General features: G+C 37.9%; 1 protein-coding gene and 1 pseudogene across 1 annotated transcript in view; both read right to left on the bottom strand.

Annotated features, from left to right (window-relative positions):
* The window catches only part of Tmed8 (transmembrane p24 trafficking protein family member 8), a 40,463-nt gene that overhangs the window by 11,070 nt on the left and 9,997 nt on the right, over positions 1–19,396 (bottom strand). The window contains exons 2-3 of the mRNA XM_003472325.5: positions 7,783–7,864; positions 1,192–1,321 (exon numbers count right to left, since the gene is read on the bottom strand). Coding sequence (XP_003472373.1) covers positions 1,192–1,321; positions 7,783–7,864 — 212 coding nt within the window. The remainder of the gene's footprint in view (positions 1–1,191; positions 1,322–7,782; positions 7,865–19,396) is intronic.
* On the bottom strand, positions 1,330–7,789 carry LOC134474266 (NOP protein chaperone 1-like; annotated as a pseudogene).

Below are 19,396 nucleotides of genomic sequence, written 5' to 3'. Positions count from 1 at the left end.
TAGAAATGCAACAAAAAAATGTATACCCACTGCCCACAGGGGAGTGCATGTCAGTGGGTCTGCAATCCAGTCAGGAGGCTGGAACTGACTTGTGAGAAATAAATCAAGTTTGTCACCTTCCCAGGTGTGTGTTCTCCTGGTACCTGTTTCAGGACAGCAGGTCCTCTCTGGCTCCCACACCACTGCTAAATGCAGCCAATCAGGTTTTGGCTAGCATGCTTCAAGGAGTTCTTACTTTTCCAAAAGCTAAACAATGGATTTAGTCTATAATTGATTTAGCTTCTCAGCCACAATAAAATCAAAAGTAACCCTTAGCCTTAGTTTTCTCGTTTTCAAGTTTTATTTTTTAAATAGGATTTTATTGGTACACAGCAATCACATCATAGAGGATTTGTTGCACCAGTACATAACTTTTTCCCCCTCCCCATTTACAAAAAGTTTGTTTTCATGTTTTCTTCCCCATTTTTTTTTTTTACTTTTCCCTTCCTTCCTTTCCCCCTCCTGCCTTGATAAATGGGGACCCCATCATATCCATCTCACAAGGTTGTTCTGAGGAGAAAATCTTTTCAATTATAAAGCATTATGCAAATCTTATAATGCTTGATTGTTTTAATGATACAAATGCCAATTTGATTCTAATACTTATGCTAATATAATACAAATAAACCCTACCTCCCATTCCTTGTGGCAAGAGGACCACTTTTTATTACAATGTTCTACCATATATTTATGGTAAATCATTCATAAGAAAGTGAGATTAAAACCCAGTTAATGACTTTAGGCCTATTACACCAAGAGGATTTTTTTTGTTTAGTCCAGGCTGACCTTGAACTCACTATGTAGCCAAGGCTGGTTTCCAAATTACAGCGACTTCCCTGCCTCAGCCTCAGGAGTGCTAGAATTACAGGTGTCTGCCACTGTGCTTGACATACCAAGAGGATTTCAGTGAATATCCTTTCTGACCCTTCCCTGCCTGAACAAGTGCCTGCTGGGTGCAATACAATGATGGGCCCTGTGCAAGATACAGATAATCATTCTTCAAATGATTAAAAATGAGATGGTCCAAACGAGCAATGAGAGAACTCTGGGAACCACCATAAGCAGTGGTTTTGATTCTAACCCATCCCTCATGTACCTAAATTTTGGTACCACAAACTCCTCCTCTGATCTGAGACTGAATACCCTCCCTACCTCGTTGAGGACCTGGGCCTGGTCTGCAGGCAGTAAACCCTGCTCCCCCAAAGCCTTGTTCTCCAAGGTACTGGTTGCTTTCCGCAGATCTTTCGTGGCATCCTTACTCCCTGGAGACACCATCTGTGGCCTCTCAGAAGAAAAAAGCATGTCAGTTTAAGGGTTATTAGAAATAAAACAACGTTCAAAGGACACTCCAGCCCTCCTCTGCACTTAGGTCTCCTATCACCTCAGATGACAATTGCTAAGCACAGAACCAACCCACAGTAAAGTAGTAGCAGTGTAAGGAGACATCTACTGACAAAACCAGGTCTCAGGCCATGGAAACCATGGTAAACACACACACCGTTCAGTCATGTGGGCTGGACTCCAGGTCTGGTTTTCTTTGTTGCTATTCTTTTTATTTAATTTTAACAGACAAATAAAAATCATATGTATTTATGGTCTACAATATGCCTTGATGTATGTAAACAGTGTGGAATGATCAAATGAGGCCAATTGATATATCCAGCACCTCACATGCTTACTTGTGTTGTGAGAACAAAATCTATTTTCTTAGCAATTTTTTGTAATTTTTTCTTTTTATTTATTTGCAGTGACATAAAACTGTACAAATTTATGGGTACAATGTATTATTTTGATACCTGTAAACACTGTGTATGATATCTATCACTTCAAATACTTACCATTTCTTTGTAGGGAAATCTTTCAGTTATTCTGAAAAAATTATTTGTTAACTAGAGTCACCCTACTGTGCAAAGTATAATCATAGTGCATAACTTGACTCACAAAGAAAATATCTCAAACAGCTAAAATAGGAGCGTATTTTTGTAACAAATAGCAGGATTTCAAAAAACACAAACAGCTGAGTTTTAGCCAATCCCAAACCCCCAGTGAATCAGGCCATGTCCAACGAAGGCAAAGGCCTCACTGTAACTAATCAAGTTATTTCTATAATTTATTTGTTAAGCTATAAAAGCATGCTGCCCTCAGTACACAGCAGAGCTCTCTTAACCCATTTCTGCTTTAAGTGCTACCCAATTCATAAATAGTTCCTCGTTCAAACTGTTAAATTTGTCTAAAGCTTTTCTTTAACACATAAGAGCACTGTATGTACCAAAAATGCAAATCACCCAGAAGAGCATTTCATGGAGACCACTATGAAGCAGCTATGAGTAGGATTTAAAATCAACTAATTGATTTATCTGTGAGTCTGTCCTAGGCCTAGGCCCCCTGTCTGGAGATGAGCAGAAGATTCATAGTAAGTGAACCTCTATGAATCACTGGTCCTGGCTGAGGCCTGTAGTGGAATGTGATGCCAGAGATACCTCAAAGAGCAAGATAAGGCTACAGCTGAGGACACCTGGCTCCAACCCCAATTAAGCAGACACTGCAGCTGCAGGCATCTCACTCCTGCTGTCTCACTCCCACCATAAATATCATCATGGAGATGACAGTTCTCCTAAAGATGACAGTTCTCGTAAATTGGCATAATTTACTGCTTGGAAAAGTCTTTGAAGTGACTCCCAAGGTCCAGCTCAGTTCCCATGCTTTCCTCAGTATCCCCTTTCTATTTGAAAACCTAATAAATATGGGCCACCCATAAAAGCTCTTTGTCTCAGCCCCCAGAGTCTCGAACTCTGCTAGAGGGTTTTGATACTCCCAGAGCCCTAAAATCATACTACTTGTCTCATTTGTTTAAGCCTTCACTGTACACTCGTTTGGGAGACTGGGGATCTTGGTCCCCGAAAGCAGAATTAACAGAATTAGCAGGTGTGTATCACCTATTTCTTTTTAGATCATGTATTTCACTGTTCCTTGTTTTTAGTTGCTGGACTATCCAATAGTCAATCTTGTCTTTCCACCTTCTTAGGAAGGAAGTTTAATGTTATCCATGGTGACTTCACAGGTCACACTGTCATTCTCATCTTTGGACTCTGAACTATCCTCCAAACTATCTTGGGAACTCTCTTCTTTTGAATCTGCCTGATTCATCTCAAATAAAGTTATTCATTTGTATAACTTTGCTGAAGACCCCATCAATATTTTCAATATTGAAATGACCAAAAGGAGCAACTTCTATTTCTTTTATGAGCTTCTCATTTGCCTGAGTCACCTGTGGGAGACAGTTCTGAACTTGGTTTAGTAGCAGACTTCTCTCTATCTGAGCTGTTTGAAGAGTAGAGGTTTTTCTGGAATTAAGCTTGGAATCAATAATTTGTCCCATATGTCTCCTTGCCTGCAATCAGCAGCTCTTTGGACAATGACACCTCCAAGCACTCCAGGATGGGTGCTGGAGATCTTGGGCTGGTGCGAGACCACCATGGACCTCCATGTCAGAGATCTCCAAAACCCATTCCTCCTACCTCACTAAAACTTTACAGCATTTGACCAGCACCTCTACATTCAACCCAGTCCTCCCACCCAACTGGTGACCATCATTCTACTCTCTGCCTCTAGGAGTCTAACTTTATTCCTTACTGTCATAGCCATGCCCATTTTTCCACACAGAACTGTAATGAGAAAAGAATTAGGTTCCCAAGTTGGTCCTGCACACAAAGCCACAGAATAGAAGCAAAGGGCGGGCTACCTAAGAAGTTAATCACCAACACCAAGGAAGTGCCAAACGATTAGCAAGGCAACCCTCTCCACAGTTCTTCCAGGACCACTCTGAGCAGTGCCTCTTCACACCCTATCTCAGTCCACTCTCCAGGGCAATCACTTTTTTTTCTTTTCAAGCACAGTTACTCCAGTGACTAAAAACAACTTTGTGAGCAACTTTGAAGAGGTAAGAGAATGATTTGTGCTCTTTCTTTTCCCCTGGCTTTAGAGAAACTAGAAATAATGTGTTAGGTGCTAGAACTATAGCACAATCTTCTAGACCTTTGAAAATCTGTCGCAAGTAAGAGATGACAGGGCTCTTTTTTTTTTTTTTTTAAAGAATAGGACTAATTTATTGGAAGAAAGCTTCTATCTGAGAGGGTTAGAAGGGACCCAGAAAGTGGGTTGCCCTGACATGGATTTTTTAGATAAGCAGCTAGAAAAGTATGGTCTGGGGAACCCTGGACCTCAGAATCCTTTAGGGGAGGCTACAAAGTAAAAACTTTTTTTATAATAACATTGGAGTATTATCTCTTTTTTTTCATTCTCAATTCCTCAAAGTGTGGAATATTCCAGAGAATTTGACATGTGACATCACAACAAAATAAATCCAGAAGCACAGATGAGAACCCAAATGTCTTTTAGTAAGCCAAACATTAAAGAGATTTATATTTTTGTCTTTACTACATATCTTTGCTTTGAAAATTATTGTTTTTCATTAAACACATGCTATTTATATTAATATGTAGGCTGTTAATTATTGATTTAAATGAATAATTGTATCCTAATTTTTCAGTTTTAATTTCTAATACAGTAAACAGGACCTTAGTAATTTTAAAATACAAACATTTATACTTACTTTACACTTACATTTACTTTAGGGTCTCTCATTTTTCGTTATTAGCATAAATAATTATTCCTAGTATATAAGTAATTTATTCTTTAGGTAAATAGAGCCATCTTTTGGAATATCTAAGTCATCTGGCCTACCTCAGGACTATCAGTAAGCAGTGGTGACTATGAAAGTAAGTCCAGCTTGGGTATGTACGCTGTGAGTTGTTGTGAGCCTATTTTAAATAGTGTTAAACTCAGAAATCTCAGTCCATTTCTTTGCTATTATGGTTGTTGCTGTTGTTTTTTTTTTTTTTTTTTTTTTGTATTGCTGGGTATCAAACCCAGGGCTTTATGCATGCGAAGCAAGAACTCTACCACTGAGCCACATCCCCAGCCTCCATTTCTGTATCTTGACACTATTTAATATGAGCCAGGCTTGATGCCAGAGCCTTGGTGCTATTCTCTGCATGCAAAGCATCTAGAACCATGACTAAGCATGAAACTCTCAGGCCTTTTGCACTATGACTTCGTCTCCTAGAATCCCTGCTTTGCCCAGGTCTCCTCAGTGACAAGGGCCTCCTGAACCTCTGACAGTCCTCAACCCCATTAAGCAACACTCCAGAGTCTTTGCCCTTGCTGTAGCCTCTGCTTAGAGTATTCTTCTTCTAATTAACTATGGGTTCTTCCCTCTGCTCTCTGCTGAGTTATCACTGAGAGAATTCTGAGATGTCCATCCAGAAACTAATTCACTCTTCCCTGCTCTGTCACTCTTAGTTTGCCTGTTTGCTTTGAGACAGAGTCTTACTCTATAGCCCAGGCTTCCTGAGCCTCTCAAGTGCTGGAACTACAGGTGTGTGCCACCATGTCCAGCTTCCATCACTCTTTATGTCCTTACCCTGCTTTTTTAAAATTGTATTTATTACTGCTCCCATAATAGCCACCATATCCTGTTGATTACAAGATGCACAGTGCTTTTAGAGTTTAGCACAACTGAAATACAGGATATCTTAAAAATTGATGCCTTAGAACTGCCACGGGCCTGGACTGACACAGGATCTTGCCACGGGGGATGTGTATGTGCTCCTGCCACGGCTCATGACCACCACCAACCTTAGATGATGTGAAATTAAGCTCTGTTAAGAGTTTTGTTTAGGCCCTGATGCCTACAGTCTTGTGGTTCATATTCTCAAGGGAGGTATGACTCCCCTCCCCTTACAGTGCCAAGCTTGACACATTCATGTTTCTTTGCTCTCCTCTTTTTTTCTGGGTGGGGGATGTCTTTTTGAGACAGGGTCTCACTCTATAGTCGAGGCTGGCCTTGAACTCAGTATGTTGCTCAGGCTGGCCTCAAACTCATGACGATGCTCCTGCCTCAGCTCCTGTTTTGCTGAGATTATAGGCCTATGCCACCACACCTGGCTCTGTTGTCCTTTTTATGTGGAGGGATTTTTCTATCTTTCTATTGAAGATGCTGGCTTCTGGTGTCCTTCTCCATGTGGGGTCCCCTATTAAGTAAGAGAACAACACAGCTTACAGGTGATGCAACTCAGACTCCATGAGTCATGCTGTACTTGTTTTCTGCCTGCCTTCACCACTAGAATGTAAACTCCACGTGTTCATTTGTGGTACCTTCAGTACCCAGCACAGTATCGGGTATACAGTAGGCAATTATCTGTTGAACAAATAAATACTTATTGAATGAATAAATGGACATGTTAATTTTTATTTGGGACCAGAAGAGGAATTTTGGATCAGACTGGTATGATATTGGGAAGGCGAGATGACAACACTTACTCTGAATCATTAGTTGGATCTTCTGTCTATGGCATCTAAAATTGGGCTAGGGGTATATTTCAGTGGCAGAGTGCTTGACTAGCACGTGCAAGATCCTCGGTTCAAAGCCCAACACCAAAAATAAATAAATAAATTTCAAATAAGTTTGAAATTGAATCTCTTCTTTGTATGTATGTACTATTTTGAACAAATATGGCTCTGCTTACAAAAACTATTTTTTTGTCTTTTTTAGGTAGGGTCTCACTATGCAGTTCAGGCTAGTGTTGAACTTACTTTGTAGTGCAGGCTGCCTTGAACTTGCAGCAATCCTCCTGCCTTAGCCTCCCAAGTACTATGATTATAGGCATGTGTCATCATGCCTGATTTATAAAAAAATTTTCAACTGGATATGTAACAGCCATATAAATTTAATGTTCCCATTTGCATTTTACACTCTGAAGAACTGGTGAAGGGTATTTTAAGAATTAGAAATTATAAATTACTTGATGTTGGTGATAAGGCACAGAGAAGAAAAATCTCCACTTTAAATAAACCTTCTTGTTTGTGAGGATCTGGAGCAAACCAGCCCAAACAGTGAGGACAGCCTGGTCCACCAGCCAGCCACCCTAGGAAGTCAGAATGTTGTATCATTTCCATTTCCAATAGGTGAAAAACACAAGCTCTAAGCTTCCAGTGCCCCACTCATTAGATTTTTTTGCTTCACTTACAAGATACTAGAAACACGTCTTTAAAATTAAATCTTCTTTTGTCTAAGAATGGTCTGCATTTCTGCCTTAAATACATTTGTGTAACAGTTCTGTGCCAAAACTTATCCTCCCAAAAGCCTTTACATCAACATGAGCAGGAAAGGAACAATAACAGGAAGATACAAAGAGAGGAGCTCTCCTCCGGGAATTCAATAAAAACATGAATTGTTTCATGTAACCAAAGCCTTCAGGAGGATTTTCACATAGTAACCTAGTAGCTCTGAGCACAGAACTCAAAACCCTGTATTGACAGTTATGAGGGTAAGCTATAGCTATGGGAACCTGAGCAATCCACTTTATCTTATAAAAAAAGCAAGTATACTTAGTTCACTGGTGTTATTAGAAACATCAAAGAGATCATACACTTTAATATCTAGTACAGTACATTGCAAACAGAAATATCTGATGAAAGTTAACTTTTAGGACTGGGGATTTAGCTCAGTAGCATAAGCACCTGTATGGTAAGTACAAGGTTGTGAGTTCAATCCCCAGTACCAAAAAAAAAAAAAAAAAAGTTAACTTTTATTATTATTACAGATACTTCTTTCTCCAATGCATGTATTATCATAAGAAAATTTCTACAAATGCTTTATCCAAAGCAGTTGCATGTTCCTACCTGTGAGGTGAGGAATGGAGTACTGTATCAGAGGCAGAATCCAATGAAGAAGTGGTCTTGGTTTTTTCTAGATCTTCATTCTCTAGAAAGTCAGAGAAACAAAGAAGTCAGTATATGAAAGGGAACACAGCCATAATTATCTTGTATCTTTAAAACAAAACTAACTAGCAGCTTCAATCAACTTGTTTCCAAAAAAATAAGGCCTAGCACAAAAATTATTCAAGTCTTCACATCTAAGTAGTCTCAGACAGTCATAACTCATTTATACAAAGTTAAGTATTTTATAAAACAAATCTCCACAAAACTAATCCTGCAAGAATCATTTTTCAGAGGCCAGAGGTTTAGCTCAGTGGCACAAGCACCTGCCTGGCAAGTGCAAGGTCATGAGTTCTATCCCTGGTAACAATTTATGTAGGTAAATTGGGCAGAACATAGAAGGCAGATTGGGATGTAAGAAGAAATAAACTCAATTTACTCTGTACATCAATAAGTTTGTATCACTGTTATCTATGGCCAGGTAAAGGGCTTTTGTAGGGTTCCTTTCATTCATTCATTCACCAACAATTTACTGAATAATGAAGGCTTCCAGAGATTTACTGAATAAGGAGAGATGTCAAGTAAATGTGAAATGCATAATAATGGTTCTACTCCCAAGCTCTCCACAAGCCTACAAGCTGGTGTCACACTGCCATTTTGCAGGTAAGAAAATGAAAGCATAGAGATAGTATTCAAACTCAGGTGGCTACACTCTTAATCATCAGGGCTCCTTAGTTTCATGGTTTATTGAACAGCCTTTGATCACTGAGATGGCATGTGGTTTTGTGCATTTAAGCCTTTAGTTCTGTCTCTCCCCAACCCCCAGTTAGGGTAGAAGAAACTGAAGCCCAAGTCCACCACCCAGTACAAGTTACACTTAATACAGGAAACCCCAGACAGTGAGAGTGTCAGAATTTGGTAGTAATCTAAAAGTAAAAATGACAGGAATTGTGATTCAACCTTAATCTACTCTTTATTTCTTATTTGCGAATAAGATCTATTTCTTTCTGTTGATTCAGCCTTGTAGGTAGAAAGATTTAAATGCTCACACTACCCCATTTTTCTCCCAAAACTGAACTGAGTCTATGATGTTCATCAGCTGTTCCCCACTCTTTGCTGTTCTGTGAAAAGGCCCCTTTTACTGAGGGATCCAGAAATCTCTCCTGTGTTGACCTAAGTGGTATCTGCTTCCTAATAAAGTCAATCTTTGATCACTTTTCCCCACAACAGCTCTTACAATACTCATAGCATGCAGCTGTGCTTCCTGCAAGCTCCTTCTCCCTGAGCCGCCATCTCCACATGAGACAGCCTTTGACCATGCTGACCTCCTTCAGTCGTTCCACATAGTTTGTTTCAAAGTTTAAGAAGCAAATAGCTTTTTCAGATGTGTTCTAATCCATGCCAAGTGCACCAAAAATCTCATTAATCACATACTTCTTGGCAGAACAGCCTATCGAGCCACTAGAATTTTTTAACTGCAAACTTACTCTCTTGACCTAAATAAGTCAATCAAGAACTCTAGGGCTTCTAAAAATAAACTTTTTTTCCAAGCCCATTTCTTATTATGCTCTGGTTTTGAGACAGACTTTTGGAAAACAACTGACTTTTTAACTTTAATTCAGGACTTTATATACTCTTATTTAATTTTTTTAAAAATTTCATTCATAATGCTTTGTGCATTCTAGAACAAACTAGATATGAAAGCATTTTGCAAAAAAAAATTCCATCTATCTTCCTAGGCTTTATTTCATTTAAAATGATTTAAAATCTATAAATAATACATTACTGTATAAAAACCAAGAAATATAGATATGAAAAATAATCACAAAAACACAAACAACCAACAGGCATGGGGCGCACACCTATAATCCCAGCACTGGGGAGGTGGAAGCAGGAGGATCACCAGGAGTTCAAGGCCAGTTTGGGCTACATAGTCTATTCAAAGCTGGCCAGAACTACTTGCAAAACTCTTGTCTCCAAAAATAAATAAATAAATAAATAAGTAAATAAATAAATAAAACACAACCATAACTCCTCTAAAATAGACACTATTAACAATTTAATGTACATACCGTTTCGAAAATATATCTATACATTTATACATTATAAATATGTATATTTATATGTGTGTTTCTAAAAAGAAATGCACCAAATATTAATGCAACATTTTCATGAACATTTTCCAGGATTAATAAAAACAGAGCTGTATCATCGTGTTAAATGGCTATACTTTCCACCCTACAGTTTTGGCAGGCATTTCTGATAGTCTAAGATTGACATTGTCTAAAACTGATCACTATCTAAATACTTTCAATAGAAACCGGAAAAATTATTTTTCCAACTCTAGCACTTTATATGAAGGCCGATAAAAAATTGCTGTGTTTAAAAGACAGGTTCCTATTAGTCCCCCACAAAATACTCCCTCTCACTTAGAATGCACTTATCCCATCATTCTTGCCACCTGCTAACTCAGTTCCGAAAGTCCTTTTTGTGTTTTATGACATGTGATAAAAAAATACAGCGGCTACTGAAATGCTGCTGCTAAGTGCCATCCAATGGAAAGGCAGGTTGTAAAAATATTACCACGTATCTCACCCACCTAATTCACTGGATCTGGCTCTGTGCCTGAAGTCAAAATGACAGGTAAGATATTTTTGAATCAATTCAGGACATCAAGGTAGCACCACAGCCTAAGAGGTCTTTCAGAACTGCTTCAGAAAATGGCAAAAACAATGGGATAACTGAGGGGCAGTATTTTAAAGGGGATTTGTGGTGTGTCTTTCACTGTAATAAATTTTTAAAATTTTAAACATTCACTGCATTTTTTGGCCACATTTCCTACGTTTATTGGTTGGATTTTTTCTATTAAGAAGTGTCCCCTCATCAACTGCTTGGCTATTATATTCATAAAAGGCAGGATAAAGGATTGACTGTAATCAATTATCATAATACTGCTAGAGTCGTAGGTGAATGCTGATTCTTTTAAATATATGGATTTTACCATATGTTGGGTGTCTCAAGTTTTCCTAGTTTCGGCCTGTAGAAGCTCCTTAGAGTTGGCTCATGTGGCCCTGTAGCAAGACCCTGAAGTTTTCCTTCAAGCCGAAGTTCCAGGCTCATCTTATAAATGCCCTGTCCTAGACCTGGAATCAGTCATTTTTCTAAGGAGTCCAGCTCTTATTTTATGAGATTCAGTGTTTACAGAGGCTCTTCTGCATGGATGGATTAACACTATCATCACAGTCATGGGTTAGTTAGTGTAGGATGTGTTCATTCTCATGGAAGTGGGTATCTGATAAAAAGATGAGTTCAGTCCCCTTCCCTTCCATCTCTTTTTCCTGTGCTTTCTTGTCCTTCAATCTTCTGCCACGAGATGACAGCAAGAAGGCCCTCGCTAGATGTGACCCTAGATTTCCCAGTCTCCAGAACTTTGTTTTCTAAATTATCTATATGTTATTCAGTGTTTATGTTTTTTGTTCGTTTGTTTTGAGACAGTCACACTATCTAATTCAACCTGCCCTTGACTGTGTAGTATCGGTTGGCCCTAAACTGTCAATGATCTCCTGCCTCAGCCTCCTAAGTGCTGGGATTACAGGCATGCACCACCACACCCAGTTCATACAGTCATTACAGAAGCACAAAAAGGATTAAGACACACACATGAATATGTATTTCATGAGTATTGCTTATACACATGAAAGGTATATCACATCCCTGTCTCTTCCTGTCTGGCTCATTCATGAAATACACATATTTCATGAATATGTATATGACTATATAGTATTTCATGGTTACAGAAGATTCATTTCAAATGTAAGGCTCAAAATGAAAGGATAAAAGGAGATAACCCATGCGAATGGTAACCAAAAGAAAACACAGGTGGCTATAATTAAATAAAACAGATTTCAAATCAAAAACTGTCACAAAGAAGGGCATTATTTAATGATAAAAATCAATCTATTAAGAAGACATAGCGGGGCTGGGGATTTAGCTCAGTGGCATAAGCACCTGCCTTGCAAGCAGGTGGTCATGAGTTCAATCCCCGGTACCGATAAAAAAGAAAAAGACAAAAAAAAAAAAAAAAAAAAAAAAAAGAAGAAGAAGACATAGCAATTATAAATATATGTACATCCAACATCAGAGCACCTAGATATATAAAGCAAATATTAACAGGCAGGAAGGAGAAGCAGCAATACAGTTAACGGTTATATCCATTTACAATAACAGCTAGGTCAACTGGACCAAAAATTAATAAGGAAATATTAGACTTGAACTAAAATTTAGACCTAATGGACCTAATAGAACTTTCCAACCAAAAGGAGAATATGAATTCTTCTCTAAAATACAAGGTATACACTCTCCAAGATAGACCACAGGTTGGCCCACACAAAGTCTTCAAAAATGTAAGATACAAATTGTACAAGTATTGTATCTGTCTACAAAAGTAAGAAAACAGACATTAACAACAGAAGGAATGTGGAAAATTCACTAATATGTAGACACTAAACATACTCCACAATAAGGGCCAGAGAAAAAAATTACAAGGGAAATTTAAAATTATCCCAAGATAGGATGGAGATGTAGCTCAGTGGTAAAGCCCTCGTTGCCATACTCGAGACTCTGGGTTCATTCACCAGCATTGGGGAACAGACATCTTGAGACAATCACCAATGGAAACATAATACACCAAAGCCTAGAGAGTGAAGCAAAGCAGTTTTGATAGGGGACTTTTAACAATAAGTAAGTACATTAAAACCAAAAGATCTCAAAACAAACAAGCCTGTTATGGTTTAGATCTCAAATGTTCTCCAGAAACCTCATGTGTGCAGAAGTAGGGCTTTCAGTAGACAGCTAAATCATGAGGGCTCTAATTGCATCAGTGGATTAATCCATTTATGGGATCATAGTTTGATGCCATTGTTTAGAGGAGAGGGAAACAAGTGACCTCCAGTTACAGGAAGGTTACAGGGACCCTGGCTTTGAAAGGTATAACACATCCCTGTCCCTTCCTCTCTGGCTCTCTCATTTGCCGCTTCCTGACACCCATGAGGTGAGCAGCTTTCTCCTACCACCCCTTCTGCCCTGTTCCTGCCTCTCTACGGGCCTAAAGAATAATGGAGCCAGCCAACTATAGACTGAAATCCCTGAAACTATGGTCAGAATAAACCTTCCTTGTTTTTCCAGGTATTTTTTCACAGTGAAGGAACGCTAACCAACACGTTGTCTGATACTAGTCTTCACTACTTTTTAAATTGTAATACTCCATTGTGTTCAAAATTACGTCCCTACTGAGAGACAAAAGCGTTATCACCATTCTAGTAATAATACAAATCACGCTAAGAATGCCCTGGGTATATTTCATGTATCTGCTGGGTGACTTTAGGATAGATTACTGGTAGTAGAATTTCTGGACCAAATTCTTCTCCACAGCAATCATTATCGTTTTGTATTCGTAGCCCTGTATACAAATTTGTATTTGAGGGGCTGGGGATTTAGCTCAGCGGCATAAGCACCTGCCTTGTAAGCAGGCAGTCGTGAGTTCGATCGCTGGTACCGATAAAAAGGAAAAAGACAAAAAAAAAATTGTATTTGTATTCAATACCTGAATGTTTCCCCAAAGTGTCCATATCACATTATGCCAAACTTTTTTTTTTTGTACCAGGGATCAACTCACAACCTCACGCTTGCCAGGCAGATGCTTATGCCACTGAGCTAAATCCCCAGCAAAGAGTTATTTATTTATTTATTTTTGGTACTGGGGATTGAACTCACAACCTTGCTCTTGTCAGGCAGGCACTTATGACACTGACCTTGGCTCTGTCCCACCTCAATCTTTTTACCTTGCAAATTCCCAGTTTTTCCCAACTTTAGACCCGCCTTACCTCATGGTTTTACATTATAAAAATCCCTACAAAAGGGAGTCCCTGGCAACCCAATCAGGACCCCTTCTGTCTGTCAGACAGAAGTGTTCTTTCTCTCAATAAGTATTCTGCCCTTAACCTCTGTCATTCCTAAAATTCATTCTTAGATTTTAGAGAACACAAAATCATTCTGGACATACAATAGGCGGGGAGTTTTGTTTCCCTATATCAGTGGCACACACGTATAATCCCAGTGTTCAGGAGGCTGAGATAGGAGAATCACTGTGAGCTCAAGGCCAGCCTGAGCCTACATAGTGAGACCCTGTTTCAAAAAAAAAAAAAAAAAAAAAATCAGTTGCCTTTTCTGGTTGAAAAGTTAATTTAGGATTTAGGGGGCTGGTTTAGCTTAGCCGCATAAGCGCCTACCTTGCAAGTATGTGGTCATGCGTTCAATCCTTGGTACCGATAAAAATGAAAAAGGCAAAAAAAAAAAAAAGTTACTTTAACCTACCTTTTTCACTCAACAATGATATTCATCCATTTAAAGCAGACCAGTGACTCTGGCATTCAGCATCAATCTGCCCAACATTTTACCAAAATCAAAATATACTATACATGGAAACTATATAACAAGGGAAACTACATTAAAAGTTGACCCTGTCTCAATTTAATAAACTTTTTTTGGCTCTCTCGTATGTGTCAGGCACTGTTCTCCAAGCTAGGAATATAGAGCTACCCTAGGCATAATTTTTTATCCTCAAAGACTTGTCTAGTGAGGAGGATGAACCCATAAACAGACAATTATAGCATATATTTAGTATCATTTAGAATTATGCACTATCACAGAAACATAAATATTTTAATTTAGGGAAGTCAAAGGAGGTTTCCTGAAACAGATGATAATTACTCTTATCCACCATCCCCAACCCTGGGGATTCAACCCCCGCCCTTTTTATTTTTGAGACAGTTTTACTAATTGCCCAGGCTGCTCTCAAACTTGTGATCATCCTCCATACTTAACTTTCTCAACCTTTACAGAATTGGTCAGAGTGATGCAGAATTGAATACAGTTGCTAGGGTGAGGGTTTGGCCTAAGGAAAGGCAGCCTGTTTTGATCTATTCAGGCCACTAAAACTGTCATTTTATCAGCAATCATGCTGTTTTGCTTTCTCATCACTTCCCGTGTTCACTCAAGTAGCACTTTTAATTTCCTTCATAAACTTTTTCTTTATGTTTTGGCTAAATGGCAGAAGAGGTCTGTTAGCTTTTGACATGCCTCCCATGCTAGTTTAATCATTTCTATATTTTCATTTAAAATGAGAGATGTATGATTCTTCCTTCCACTTGAACACTTTGGGCTATTAATGGCCTAATTTCAATACTGTCATGTCTGGGGAAACAGGCAGATAAAAGGAAAAGAAAGAGCTGGCTGGTGGAATTCTCTGAACACACAACGTTTATTGATAAGATAGCCACATTAAGTAGGCTCCCAATTTCCCTACTAACTACAAAGGTCATTTATCACAGATCCCCATTAGCAGATAGAACAATAATAAAACAAGGGCTGGGGACTTAGCACAGTGGCATAAGCGCCTGCCTTGCAAGTGTGTGGTTGTGAGTTCAATCCCCAGTACCAGAAAAAAAAAAAAGTAACAATAATGAAATAATTTGAAAAGAAAAAGAAATAATTCAAAATATTGCAAGAATTAGAAAATATGACACAGTGACATGAAACAAACACATGTTGGAAAAATGGTATTATCATCTTCAACTTATAAAAATGAAATTATTTATGAAGCACAATAAAACAAAGCATAGTAATACAAGACATGCCTGTGTACCTCTCTCATTTTGATCTACAATCCACCTAGAGTTGATTTTTTGTGTGTGCATGGTATGAAAGGTAAGAATCAAATTTCTTTGCTTTCCCTTTGGATATTCAATTGTGTCAGCAACATTTACTCTCTCTCCCCCAGGGCCTGGTGTTAGCTAACTTTCTATTACTATAAAACCTGAGACAATCACGTTGTAAAGAGAAAAGATTTATTTTGGCTCAGTTTTAAAGTTTCTAGTCCACATCAGTTGGTTCTACTGCACTGGGTGAGGCAACATACTGGGATAGGAGCAAGTAGCAAAGCCAAACCACTCACCTCACCACCAGGAAGCAAGAGGAGGCAGACAGAGCGGGAGGGGCAAAGAGGGGAGGGAGAAAGGAAGGGCGATGCCAAAGGACTAGGGTCCCACAAGCCTCTTTGACACACACCTCTAGGTCTAGGAGGACCTCCCACTAAGCCCCATCTCTTAAAAGGTTTTAGTACTACTCTGAGGATCAAGCCTTAACATATAGGCCTTGAGGACATTCAGGATCCAAACTTTAGACAGCCCTTCTTCTAGGTGACAGCCTTTCCTAACTGTCACAGAGAAAATGGAGCTCACTAGGATTCTTCCTACTTGGTAAATCCTCGATATTAATCTTTGTCACTGTAGTCCAGAGTCCATTGTAGACCACCTCACTCACAGAGGTCTCATTCTTAGAGATGTATCTTTACCTAAGAAGCTCCTGGAAGTTCATTATCTTGCTATTAACCAGTGTCTTCAAGCAGATGTACACAGTTCCTCCATATCTCCTAACTGTTCCCTGAAGGAGAACTGGTCTCACAACCTAGTTGTCTCCCATTACTGAAAACAGAAATCCATACTGTCTCTTTATTCTTTTCTTTTATTTATTTTTTTTTTTGGACTTTTTCCTTTTTATCGGTACTGGGGATCGAACTCACGACTGCCTGCTTTCAAGGCAGGCGCTTATGCCGCTGAGCTAAATCCCCAGCCCCCTCTTTACCCTTTTCAATTTGAAGACAATTTAGTAAAAAAATGAAAACAAAATAGAAGTTTAAAAAGTCAGCCTTCAGTTATCTAAGCAGTAGTTTTATTCTCCTTTGGCTCATCCTGTCACTCAAGTCATAAGGAAAACTTCAATAACCTGAATTTTTGGACAGAAATTAAATTAGCACAAAAAGAATGGACAATGAATTTAAAGAAAAACAAAAAATTAACTCTCAAGATATTTACAACCTTTATTTCATTAAAAAAAAATCTGAAAGCCACGCACTAGGATTACACAGCACTTGCCTATAACCTAACACTTCAGAGGCTGAGGCAGAACAATGCACAAGTTCCAGGCCAGCCTGGACTGCATCAACTTCAAGATCAACCTGGATGAAACACTGAGATCCTACCAAAAAAAAATATATTATCTGAGAACAGGCTCAGAAAAGATCAATTTCTCATGACCATAAAAGCAATAGAGACAAATAGAAAGGCTCTGATGTATGGTATAAGCAAAGTGAAGAATCTCATGGCATGCTTCTCTGAAGAGATGATATATCCTCATTATTCAAAAAGCATAAAAGCATACAAGAGAAACTTCTTTCATGTCAGTCTCTTTCCCCAAAAGCAATCAATGTTAAGTTTTGTGTAGTTTTTCACAGATATTTTATGCACATAAAAGGATACCTGTGTATGTTTGTTTCCACTTATCTGTGTATTTGTATAAATGTATCTAAATATACATGTACATACTTTTTCATTTTTTACACACATAATGAACATATAAGACATATTACTGTGTATTTTTTTCAGCTTATATCTTCATAATACAGAAAAACTTTTTTTCTAGAGTTGATAAATATTCCATTGGATAATTTATACTCACCCAGTTCTCCAAGGACAGGCATTTATGGTTTTTTCTAATCTTTCATCATTACAAATAGTGTTATAATAATCTTTTACCTGTGTCATTAAATAGAATTATGAATAAACCTATGACAGATTCCTGGAAGGGAAATACATTCTAATTTTGATGGATACTGACAAATTGCCTACCACAGCATCAATGTACAACCTCACTAGCAATGCATGAAAGCATTTCTGCACACCTTTAACAACATAAGGAGTTAGAAAACTACCCAGTATAGTTGCAGTTTCTATTTATCAATTAGATTCATCATTTTTTGTGTTAAGAATCATTTCTCATAGCATCTTAAGAGTTTAATATGTACAAGAAAAAAGTGAAAAAATATTTTCATCTTTTTATTTTAAAAACAAGATAAAATGATACAGAATTTCAAAAAAAGGAAATTAATACTAGTTAATATATTGCATAGTTTTATCTTAAAAGTAGTTGTTCAGATTACATGATTTAGGCATGAAAAAAATGACCAAACAATGCAAACACTATTTTTTGATAAACTTAGAGATTGGTAGTACAGTTATCTATCTTATATATACATATATTATACATATTATATACCTATGTATATTTAATCTTTTTCCTTCCTTCTTTTCTTCATTCCCTTATCCCAGTAGTTCTTTCCTTTGAGCACTTTCTTTTCCTTTCATTTTCACACCACCTGTTGTACATTTTGGATCTTACTCCTCTTTCAGTTTTTTTTTTTTACACTAGGGAGACAATATGATATTTACACATGTGAGTTTGACTTATTTCACTTACGAGTATGGTCTCAAGTCATAACTATTTACCTCTAAAAGCCTCAAACTTATCCTTATTTATAGCTGAGTAGTATTCCACTGTATAAAAACGTATTTTTATCCATTCCTCAGTTGATGGCATTTAAGTTGTTTCCAAGACCTGGCTAATATAAATTATGCTGCTATAAACATGGGTGCACATATATCTATGTGGTATGATGTTTTCAATTCTTCTGGGAAAATACACAGAAGGGAATAGCTGGATTACATGTGACCTCCAATCCTAGTTTTTTGAGGACTCTTGATACTGATTTCCACAGTGGTTATACCAGTGTACACTCCTACCAACAATGGAGAAAAGGTTCCTTTTTCCCCACAGCCCTGTGAACATTTGTTACTGGTTGATTTCTTAATGACAGCCATTCTTTCTGGAATGAGATGAAATCTCAATGTTATTTTAACTTGTATTTCTTGAATAACCTGTAATTTTGAACAATCCTTCATGTATTTATTTCTCACTTTTATTTCTTCATCTAAGTAGTACGTGTTCTTCTCAGATGTCCATTTTTGGGTTGGGTCTTTGAATTTGGGGTCCTGATTTTTTCAATACTTTATATGTTCTAGATATAAGTCGTTTGTCTGAGGTATACTTGGCTAAAAAATTTTCCCATTCTGTGGGTTTTCTTTTCACTGTTGATTTCTTTTGATGTGCAAAACCTTTTAATACAATGAGATCTCAGTTGTTGATTCTTTGAAGTGTTTCCCATGCAGTTTGCATTTTGTTCATGAACTCTCTGCCTGCCCCAATGTCTACAAGATTTCTACTTACCTTGTCTTCCAGTAGATTTGTATTCCTGTTTTAATATTTAGATCTTTGATCTATTTTGACTTTAGTGCACAGTTATAGACATGGGTCTAGTTTTAGTCTTCAGCATGTGGAAAGTCAATTCTTCTAGCACCATTTATTAAAGAGACTAACTTTTTTCCAGTGAACATGTTTAGTCCCTTTGTCAAAGATAAGGTGGCTGAGTGTCCTTTAGCTGTGTCTGCATCTTCTAATCTGTTCCACTGATCCTCAGGTCTGGTTTTTTGTTTTGTTTTGTTTTTGTTGGGACTATGCTAATTTTATCACAGTAACTTTGTAGTATAATTTCAAGTCAGGAACTGTGATGCTTCATGTTGTTGCCCAGGATTGCCTTGGCTACTCTACGTCTCTTCTGTTTCCAAAT

The sequence above is a fragment of the Cavia porcellus genome, unplaced genomic scaffold, assembly GCF_034190915.1.
Source record: "Cavia porcellus strain 051 isolate PalLab524CR breed Dunkin Hartley unplaced genomic scaffold, mCavPor4.1 scaffold_31, whole genome shotgun sequence".
In the NCBI taxonomy this organism is placed as follows: Eukaryota; Metazoa; Chordata; class Mammalia; order Rodentia; family Caviidae; genus Cavia; species Cavia porcellus.
This window is presented reverse-complemented; position numbering and strand designations above follow the sequence as displayed.